At 42.1% G+C, this 11,120-nt stretch overlaps 1 protein-coding gene across 3 annotated transcripts in view; it reads left to right on the top strand.

The window, feature by feature from the left end:
* Positions 1-7,486: 7,486 nt before the first annotated feature.
* The window catches only part of LOC132218661 (DNA-directed RNA polymerase II subunit RPB2-like), a 42,137-nt gene continuing 38,503 nt past the window's right edge, over positions 7,487-11,120 (top strand). For all 3 annotated transcript variants that reach the window (XM_059670234.1, XM_059670242.1, XM_059670227.1), the window contains exons 1-2: positions 7,487-7,513; positions 10,922-10,994. In XM_059670234.1, the coding sequence (XP_059526217.1) occupies positions 7,495-7,513; positions 10,922-10,994 (92 nt within the window). In that variant the 5' untranslated portion in view covers positions 7,487-7,494. The remainder of the gene's footprint in view (positions 7,514-10,921; positions 10,995-11,120) is intronic.

Here is an 11,120-nt window from a genome sequence, read left to right as displayed (position 1 = left end):
ACAAATTCTTCCTAAATTCTGGTTTTTAGTTTCCTAATTTACCCCAAATACTCAGCAAAAAGTGGCTCCTGAGGATGAAGAGTACCTTAATAGACTAGAAAAAACAGAAAAGGAAAGCCAGGAAATACCATATCCTAGTACAGTGGTCAGCAAACTCATTAGTCAACAGAGCCAAATATCAATAGTACTTCTTCAAAATAGACTCGCCCAGGCTGAAAACCGACTTTTGCACATGGGCCATGAAGTTTCAATCGCACCGTACCTGCGCCCGCACGTGGGATTTTGGGGAAGAGCCACACTCAAGGGCCCAAAAAGCCGCATGTGGCCTGTGAGCCGCAGTTTGCCGACCATGGTAGATGTAAGGAACCAAAATTTGATTTAACAAGAAAAAGAATAGGGAAGGCAAAAAAAATGGGGAAAAAGAAAACTTTTGTGAACTTGCTTAAAGAAATAGGAAATATGTGATACTGTCCTGGCTAGGTGGCTCAGTGGTTCAGCATTGACCTTTGAACCAGGAGGTCATGGTTCAATTTCCAGTCAGGGCACATATCTGGGCTGTGGGCTCGATCGCCAGTATGGGGTATGCAGGAGGCCTTCGATCAATGATTCTCTCTCATCATTGATGTTTCCATCTCCCTCTCCTTTCCTCTCTCTCTCTCTCTCTCTCTCTCTCTCTCTCTCAAAAAAAAAAAAAAAAAAAGCTACCTGCATTAAAGAAACCATTTAAACACTTTTTAGACCCTAAGATTTCCCTAAGACTTCCATTTCACAACAGAATTTCTTGGTTTCGTTTGGGAAACTGATTTAAGGCATCAAATAAATTAATCCATAAACTGACACTAGAAGCAAAGTACCTTAAACACCTTAAAGACCCTTTATATCTCAACACTTAAGCGTCGGATTCTGCTGGGCTAGAATATTTAGCAAATTCTTGTCTTTCTGACTATTTGACAAGAAGTGTGTACGACTAAAGTAACCGCTATCCATGACCTGATTCTAAAAGGGAAACATGAGGTGAATTTATTGTGATAATACCATTCTGAGAATGAAACTCTTAAGTAATCCTGATAAGGCAAAGGAAGGAAAAGTATCTAAGAAACCAATGTTGTTTCACAGGGAGATACAGAGATAATTAGGCGAATTAGATACTGGTCAGTAACCAGATTCAAATAGATCTGCAGTAAGGCTGTATCCTGGCTGTACACTTGAGTCAATGAATGGATGATGATCGTTCATGATGATGATCAAAATAAAAAGTTGGAGTCTTAAAAAGTATGTAGGATATAGGTTGAATTTAATGAGATAGGATCAAAGCTGCCCAGGAGATAGCAAGGTTGAATTAAAAAGATGTACAAGGGGCCCTAGCCAGTTTGCCTCAGTAGATAGAGCATTGGCCTGCAGACCAAAGGGTCTCAGGTTTGATTACAGTCAAGGGAAAGTACCCTGGTTGCAGGCTCCTCCCTGGCCCGGGCCCTGGCTGGGCATGTGCAGGAGGCAACCAATAGATGTGTTTCTCTCACATCCACAGATCTCTGTCTTTCCCTTTCTTTTCCACTCCCTCTAAAAAAAAAAAAAAAAGAGGCATCTGAATGGGGCCTGATAGGATTACGGACGGATCAAACACACAGGCAGCAGCAAACACTGTCTTATTGAGAGTTCCTCGTAAAGCAGAAATGGAACTATTTGAGCTATAATTGAAACGATACCATTTTATAGGTGTAAGTGCAGCGGCTAATTTCCACCGAGTACTTTGTAGAGGCCAATTGTCATGTTGTAATTGAGGCCCAACAAATTCTCCTCCATGCCATGAGATGGGGTGATTTTCTTCAACAAATAGATAGGATGCATTCCCTTTCCACTTAAGGGCGCGGTTGTTACTATACAGAGATCCATAAGGGCTCCAGTCTATAAAGAAAAATTATTAAGTTTGCTGGTGGTAGGATAATTACTGTAACAGTCTTGCCAATAAACTTCTTCCTCAGTGGGATCCCATTCATAAGACCTTTCACATAGTGGCTTAGTGGGGCTGGGGGGGGGGGGGTGCCTTAGCACACTTATATTTTCTGCACTTTTCCCCAGAGCAAGTAGAGACAATAGACGTACTTGAGCCGTTTCTTCCCCGTTCTTTGGGGTCCAGGCTGGCCAAAAACCTCTATTTAATTTTTCACACAAGGGAGCAGTGGCTTGATTTAGAGTCATACAAAAGGGAAGCTGGGTGGCAACCGCTGTGTAATTATATCTTGCCCATAGGCTTCCTTGTCCTACCTGTGGTCCTCCTGGATGACCAAGATTTTTGGTATCATTAGTATCTATATTAGGTGGAGGATGGGCCCACGTAAGGGTCTTACCCGTGGTGGGTCAGGAACATAAGTCCAAAATACCTCCCCATTTGCCCTTGGTAGCATTACCGTACAGCTGGTTACTGCTGACATGGAAAGAAGGATGTTCTCAGGTGTTCTTGGGCTTCTGGTCACTTCTGGGCTCCTTTTCCCACTTCTAATCTTTAGTGGGCTGCTTGGGATCATTGCTATCTGTGGGCCAGGCGGTTAATTGTCTGTAACTGTAAGGCGAAGCTTCAGGTGTGGACTCCTCTTTAAATTGGCCAGTTTCTCTCTCGGGTCCATGTGGAAGTTAATATGTCTTGTGGGGATCCACACGATCTTTGAGAAATTTTCTGGAAATAGATAAACATATCCTTGACCAAATGTTAAGTTTGAGATTCTTCTCATTTAATTAGACCATTTTTCTTTTGGCCCACTTTGACACCAGTGCACTTTCACAGGTGTCCTGCTATAGGCATTACAATTGAAAATCCATTATAAAGTAACAATTTTAAAATACTTCAGGCTTAATGTAATATTCTTATAGGAAAAATTCTATTATTCCCTATATCGTATTAAAAATAATATGAAAAGCCTTTTGAAAAAAATTTTAATGCAGTTTTGATGTCTTTAGGTTTAATTTCTTGTATAGAGAGATATGACTGCTTTTTAATTTATTAAATGCTAAATAATTATTATTATGAGATGAACCATCAATAAAAATTTTTAATATTTCAGGAAACAGTTTACTGTATACTACAATTAAGATTTCCTGGACATTCACTTTAATTAGCCTATTTAAATTAATTTGAAGTAAAGCTCATTATTTAACTTTACTTGTCTTTGTTAACAGTAAATAACATTAATTGGATTATTGTTATCAGTCCCTTTTTAACTACTTTGACACAAGTTTTTAAACTTTTATTTAGGGAGGGAACATATAACCTTTAATTGTCCTTAGTTTAAGGAAAGCAGGGTTTTCTAGATTTAAGAGATTAGAAAAATGACTTTGTGGGTCTGTGCATACACTTATTAATAAGTTTTAATGACATTGAAGGCATATTAGTTTAAATATAGATATTGGTATTAATAAATCAATTTTTTTCCTTTTATTTGGCAGAAATTCCTTATGCAACCAAGCATATTGTACTGGTCTAATTTAGTTATTTCATTTTTTTTTGGGAGAAGGAATAAATCTTTTTGCACAATCTCAAGGCCCTTGAGATGCACAAAATGTCCTTCCATTATTTCTTGTAATATTGCATTCAGGAAAAACTGTCAAACATATATTTAATTTAAAATTGTCAACATTTAAAAACCGTTCTCAACATCATAGGATCTAGTCTTGAACATGGAATCAATTACTTTTAATTTGGTTATTGAATTTTTTACATGATAATAATATTGTTTATTTTATTCTGTACCTTTCAAAAATGTTTTTATCTACAAGCCTTTTTAAAAAAATACGAGTTTTATTGTCGGCCTTTTTAAGCCAACTGTTCAAAACATTGGTCTATTACATAACTGAAATTATGTTAAGACCATGATTACTAATTTATTAAGCATTAAAAATCTTTTCTTAGACAAAAATCGTGCACCTATGGATGAGGACAGTGGGTGGGGAGTGAGGGTGGAGGGTGGGGCGGGAACTGGGAGGAGGGGAGTTATGGGGGGAAAAAAGAGGAACAAATGTAATAATCTGAACAATAAAGATTTAATTAAAAAAAATCTTTTCTTAAAAAAATAATAAATAAATCCTCGAGGCAAGCACACCTGTCCCATTCGCAATTCTGAAGTAAAACTCCGCCTTAAAGCTCCACTCCTGAAATCCCTTCCTGCCTCAGTGTGTAGACATTCCTTTTGTGATTGGCCAGTGGCTAATTCAGAGGGAGGGGCGGGCCTTTGCTGTTTCATGACGGCGGCCCCCATGAGAGCCACGTGGCCCAGCCCTGATAGAGCTGGTAGCCCCAGGCCACTCCCTGTGGCCGGAGGATTGAAAAGATTAAGGGATTAAAGGGTTTCCTTCCCTGTTAAAAGGAGAACTTTCTTATCAGTACATTTGGTTAATTACAGAATTAATCCCTTTATTTTTAGATTTAGCTTGAAAACGCACTAGAAATCATATTACTCTTTTTACAGCTAGACAGACTCACACAGTAAAAGCACATACTTCAGACCAGGGGTCCTCAAGCTTTTTAAACAGGGGTCAGTTCACTGTCCCTCAGACCGTTGGAGGGCCGGACTATAGTTTAAAAAAAAACTATGAACAAATTCCTATGCACACAGTGGTTTGCCCGGCAGGCCGGATAACTGTTTTCGGCAGGCCGCATGTGGCCCGCCGGCAGTAGTTTGAGGACTCCTGCTTTAGACAAAACAAACTTAAACTTACACTACAGATACTCTATAAGGGAATTTTATTTATTTTTTAAAAAATACATTTTATTGATTTTTTACAGAGAGGAAGGGAGAGGGATAGTCAGAAACATCGATGAGAGAGAAGCATCCATCAGCTGCCTCCTGCACACTGTGTCCCCACTGGGGATGTGCCCGCAACCAAGGTACATGCCCCTAACCGGCATCGAACCAGCGACCTTTGAGCCCGCAGGCCACGGCTCCATCCAGTGAGCCAAACCGCCCAGGGCTACAAGGGGAATTTAAATCAAAGCTGGAACCTTAACTGCGTGATAGCAGGCATTCAAACACAAACCCACCACACAGTCTCTTGCAGGGCTTGAGTTGAGTCGTGCCCCGCGGGGCGGGAAAGTCTTTCTTTGGGAATTGCTCTGGGCTTCCCCCATCCCGGAAAGCGCGGAGCCTCCCAGCCGGCCGTGCACACGCGGGAAGGGGGGTGCGGAAAGCCGGGGCTCCCATGGCCACTGGGAGCGGAGGCCGGCGTGCGTGCGAGAGACGGGGAGGCGCCGGGGATTCAAACCTTCCCGCCCCGGTTTGGGAGTGCTGACGGGTCATGAATGAAGTTTAAAAGATCAAGAATTTGACTACATTAAACTGAGAAATCTCGGGCCTTTAGCGTAGCTTTAAGCATCTGCGAGTAGAGCTCTCTCTCTCTCTCTCTGTCTCTCTCTCTTGAGACCCGGAAATTACCCATTTTTACACCCAGTTAAATTATAATTTCCAACCAATACATTCCTACTCACTTTCTCTTGCGTGGCACGCGCCTTTTCAGGAATGATCCCCTTTAGCCTGTCCTCCACTGCCCCACTGTGGACGCCAGAATGTTCCGGGGCGTGTGCTCCCTTTTCCACAACCCGCACGGTGAAGAGAGAGAGAACCAGTTCCTTCAAATGGAGGTGTATCGGGGATTGAGAAAAATGAAAGACAGACACAAAATAGAAAGTACAGCTGGGCCTGGGTGGCCTTCTGTCCTCTTCTGGCAGAGAGGCAGAAAGATCAAGCCCCAAAGCAGCGTGTTTATAGTCCCAGTTCCCCAAAATATCAGGTTTCACCAAAACTCAAGGTAAGGGAGGTATTCCAGGTACTTGACTGGATTTACATAATAAAAACCCATTCCCAGCCCCTGGGCTTTGGAGAGTTGAGCCGAAGGCATTCTCACCTTTTGGCCAGAAATGCCCCCAAGGTAGGGCTATGCCCAAGCCGTGGGTTCAGTCAACATAACTTAAAGAAAGCCATGGCGCCTTCCCTGGCAGGGGGCCTACCACATAGAAGGGCCCCATAGGTATTTCTATTAGAAAATGACTGCAACTACTACATTTCCAAGCACTACGCTGACACAGAAGAGAGGCGTTATTAAAGTTGGGAGAGAATTATTAACGGGAAAGCTACAGACAGTTCCTGGTGGACATTAAGCATTTCAGAAAACCCAGGTGGCGAGCCTCCTCCCACAGAAGTTCTCCCACTGTAGACACACCTGATTCTCACAGCCAATTGGCCTGGGGGTCAATTCCTCCCAGTGATACCTACAACAATCAAGGCTTAACTACAAAAGACTGTGCACAAAGCCCACAAAGGGGTGCACCAAGAGTGTCCACCTCCGGTAATTGGGGAGGCTGAGCCACTGGGCCCTATAGGACACCTAGACACAAAGCCATTCTACCAACACAGGGAAGCATAAAAAATGCAGAGACAAAGAAACAGGTCACAAATGACAGAAATGGAGGAAAGCAAACGACTGGATATAGTGTTCAAAACCACGGTTATAAGGTTTTTCAAGAATTTTCTAGAAACCACGGATAAATTTAGTGAGACCCTGGAGGATATGAAAAAAGACCAACTAGAAATTAAGCATACACTGACTGAAATAAAGAATACTATACAGAGATCCAATAGCAGACAAGAGGATCCCAAGAATCAAGTCAAAGATTTGAAATATGAAGAAGCAAAAAATACCCAACCAGAAAAGCAAAAAGCAAAAAGAATCCAAAATATGAAGATAGTGTAAGCAGCCTCTGGGACAACTTCAAGCACACCAACATCTGAATTATAGGGGTGCCAGAAAAAGAGAGAGACTGGACAAAAATCATACGCCTATGGATGAGGACAGTGGGAGGGGTAAGGACAGAGGGTTGGGTGGGAACTGGGTGGAGGTGAGCTATGGGGGCAACAAAGAGGAACAACTGTAATAATCTGAAAAATAAAGATTGAATTTAAAAAAAAAAAAATAAAAAAAAAAAATGGGGAATTTGCTGGAAACCAGTCCATCCTTGCTGCTTGACACAGTCGCTGCAGGGAAGAAACATCTGCACAGCATATGTTTCAAGGGACCTGGCGTATATGACATATGTTTGCTCCCCCTCTTAAGTGCTATGTGTTTTAACCAGGACCACCTCCCCGAGAAAGTTTGTTTCCCCAGGTGGAGATTTTTATCAGTAAAACCCCTTAACTAAGTGCCAGGTGGGGAGTTAATCACTTAAACTACGAACAATCACACTTAAGCTACATAATCTTTACTCCCTGGAATGGAGATAACAAACGCCCTAACCTTTGGAATAGAATGGATAGGATTAAAATCACCTGGTATAAATACAGATCTAACAGGAGAAATAGACAGAACTTGGCTGGAGATCCTGGGTAGAGAACCTGGCTAGGCTGCTGATCAACTGAACGCTGTCTCCGTGTCATTCCTTCTTCGCCGACTGCGTCTACGCCTTTGGGAACCCCTGGACCTGTTGGGACGGGACCCCAACAATTTGCCACAATGTATGACGCAGATGAGGGTAGGTGACTGCGGAGACCCATCTAAGGGGGGAAACGTGGGGAGCTGGGCGAATTGAGGATTTGCAGAGTCCCCCCCAAGCCGGCCACACAGGTGTCCCCGGTCTTGTTTCCCTCTTACCCCGGGTCGGGTCGGGAACGAAGCCGGGATTGCCAGAGGCGGAGGGTGCAGGGAATGCAGCGTTAATGTACCCGGTCAGGGCAACACTTGTTTTTTCACTGCTTGCTTCTTGATGAATCACACATACTATTTTCTCGTATTGAAATAGCGAGCAGAACCATAAAGTCAAAATCCGTTTTGACTTTGTCTGCAGGAAAGGGCTCTCTTTAAAATTTCCCTTAAGGCCAGAGTTAATGGGTTAATTGAATACAGTAGTTGACTTTTTGAGCGTCAACCTTTTCCAGACAACCTGTGCTCTGGGGGGTGGGGGTGCATCGTGTGTGTGGAGGGGGAGGTTGGGAGTGGGAGGAGGGGGGTCTAGTTTGGCATTCCTTCATGCTGTCATATGTCTAAGATATTTGTCTTAAAAGATGGCCTTTAAACTTCCTCTTCCCACAAAAATGACACAGCTAACTGGGCCATATGTCTTTGTTTTTTCTTTTCACATATATTTGTCATGTCTAGTGTGTTTTCATGGGAATTTCTAATACTCCCTCTTCCATTCTCCACAGCTACTATTTCAAACTTTATTTTCTTCTGCCTCCCAATACTGTGGCCACTCCTCACATTTCTTCTTATTCCCTCCGCTACTTCATGGAGAAAATAGAAAGACAAAGCTTAAACTCTACTGATTAAACTTCTGTCTCATTTATATCTGAGTCTAGAAATTTATTATCATTACGGCGTTCTCCTTTCTTAACTTCTATCTCAGTGGAAAAGAAATCCAGGAAAGACTTTTTAGCTTTCTTATTTGAGTAGGTAATATATTCTTGTGTCTCGCAAGCCAGAAAATATAAAAGTGTCAGGTCTCTTTCTTGTCCACCACCTTTCAGTGTGAACCTCCCTCATAGCAGGTAGCCACTGTCCCTCGATTATTTTTTATATTTTAAAATATATTTTTATTGATTTCAGAGAGGAAGGGAGGGAGAGAGAGATAGAAACATCAATGATGAGAGAGAGCCACTGACTGGCTGCTTCCTGCACACTCCCTACTGGGGATCGAGCCTGCAAGCTGGGCATGGGCCCTTGACCAGAATCGAACTCAGGATCCTTCAGTATGCAGGCTGACGCTCTGTCCACTGATTCAAACTGGCTAGGGCTCGATTATTTAAAAAAAACACGTATATTTTTATTGACTTCAGAGAGGGAAGGAGAGAGAGATAGAAATATCAATGATTAGAGAGAATCATTGATCCACTGCCTCCTGCACGCTCCCCATACTGGGGATCTAGCTCACAACCCAGCATGCAACCCAGCATGTGCTGTTTACCGGAATTGAGCCCAGGACCCTTCAGTCCGCAGACTGACACTCTATCCCAGCCGTGGGCAAACTACGGCCCGCGGGCCGAATCCGGCCAGTTTGAAATGAATAAAACTATTGAAATAAAAGACCATACCCTTTTATGTAATGATGTTTACTTTGAATTTATATTAGTTCACACAAACACTCCATCCATGCTTTTGTTCCAGCCCCCGGGACCAGTTTAAGAACCCATTGTGGCCCTCGAGTCAAAAAGTTTGCCCACCCCTGCATCCACTGAGCCAAACTGGCTAGGCTAGATACCTTTTTCTTACCCCCTTCCCCCTGTGTACCATAGGGATCAGTAATTATAGTCTATTTAAGAATTTATTAAATAACTTTATTTTAGATATGTATTTAATTTTTAATCCAGAACTCAGAATATAAAAAAAAAATGCAGTACACTTATTCTTTAACATAAGACGATGAGAGTTATGTTAGAGGATCAGTGCACACTGATTTTTCAAGTGCCCTGTTCAAATTATAATTGCTGTATAATTACCCCAACATTTGGCTGCCTAAAAATTAATATGTTTATGGAGTTAAGTGGTCAGGAATTTGGGTAGAGCATAGTAGGAAGGACTTGTCTGCTCCATGTCAGTAGTTCACCTGGGAAGATTCAAAGGCTGGGTGATGACAGCTGGGGGCTGGATGATCTGGAGTGTTTGCTCACGTGTCTGGCACTTAGCTTAGAAGGACTGAAGGACTTGAATTGCTGACTGGAGCATCCGTAATGATGCCCAAATCAAGTAGCCTCTCCCCATGATTTGGGCTTACTCACAGTATACAGTTTTAGAGTACTAGGACTTCCTAATGGCAATTCAGGGCTCCAGAAGAAAGTGTTTCAGCAAACAAGGCGGAACAACACTGCCTTTCTGACCTAGTTTCTAAAGTCACATAACGTCGCTTTAGCTGCACTGTCTTAGTTTTGGGAGAGTAAAGAACCTGCCCAGATTCAAAGGAAGGAAACATAGCTGGTGTGGCTTGGTGGTTGAGTGTTGACCTATGAACTAGGAGGTCACTTCGATTCCTGATCGGGGCACATACCCAGACTGTGGGCTCCATACCCAGTAGGGGATGTGCATGAGGCGGCTGATCAGTGATTCTCTCACATCATTGATGTTACTATCTTTTCCTCCCTTTCCCTTCCTCTCTGAAATCAATAAAAAAAATATACATATATATAAAGGGAAGGAAATATAGACCCCTGTATCTTTTTATAAAAAGCTTGTGAAATGGAAGATATGGTTGTGGCCGCCTTTGGAAAATACAGTTTGTCATACCTGTACATGTATGAAATGTTTCTGTGATGGACCATCCCACCTTAAGCTATTGCCCAACTATTGGAACCCTTTTCTGTCTCTACACCTTAATCTTTGACCCCAGTCTCTGAGGACTATGAGCTTGCTCCTAGTTACCTGTATAGATTCTATTAATAAATAGAATGGGAAGATGGGAAACTTACAGATTCACACACTTATGCTGAACCTTTGTAATGAGGCCTCTTTGTATATTGGGTGAATACCTGTGTGATGTACACCTATGTGTACATAGATGTTTGCCCATGTGTGTTATTCATTACAATTTAAGTAATGTAATTGAAATTTTAGAAGACCGAAGTAAAGGATTGCTTTTTAAAAAAATATGTGTGTTTTTTTTTAATTGATGTCAGAGAGGAAGGGAGAGAGATAGAAACATCAGTGATGAGAGAGAATCATTGATTGGTTGGGTCCTGCGTGCCCCCACACTGGGGATTGAGCCCGCAATCTGGGCATGTGCCCTGACTGGGAATCAAACCGTAACCTCCTGGTTCATAAGTCGACACAACCACTGAGCCACACTGGCTGGACAAAAGTATTACTTTTTATTTAGCAGATAACATCTTTGCAGCAAGATGTTAATTAGTAGCATTTTTATTCCAGATGAGTACAATATTTTTGTTTCTTGCAGATATGCAATATGATGAGGATGATGATGAAATCACCCCAGATTTGTGGCAAGAAGCATGCTGGATTGTAATCAGGTAACTTTTAAGGCTAAATTGAATAAGCTTTAAAAGGCACTATAACCAATAAAGGGATTTCCTACTTATTCAGTTCTTGAAAATTAGCTGTTCTGTATCAATGTGCTACATGAGAGCAGTTTCTTT

The sequence above is a fragment of the Myotis daubentonii genome, chromosome 1 (assembly GCF_963259705.1).
Source record: "Myotis daubentonii chromosome 1, mMyoDau2.1, whole genome shotgun sequence".
Lineage (NCBI taxonomy): Eukaryota > Metazoa > Chordata > Mammalia > Chiroptera > Vespertilionidae > Myotis > Myotis daubentonii.
Note: the sequence above shows the minus strand (reverse complement) of the source record. Positions and strands in the feature narration are given on the sequence as shown.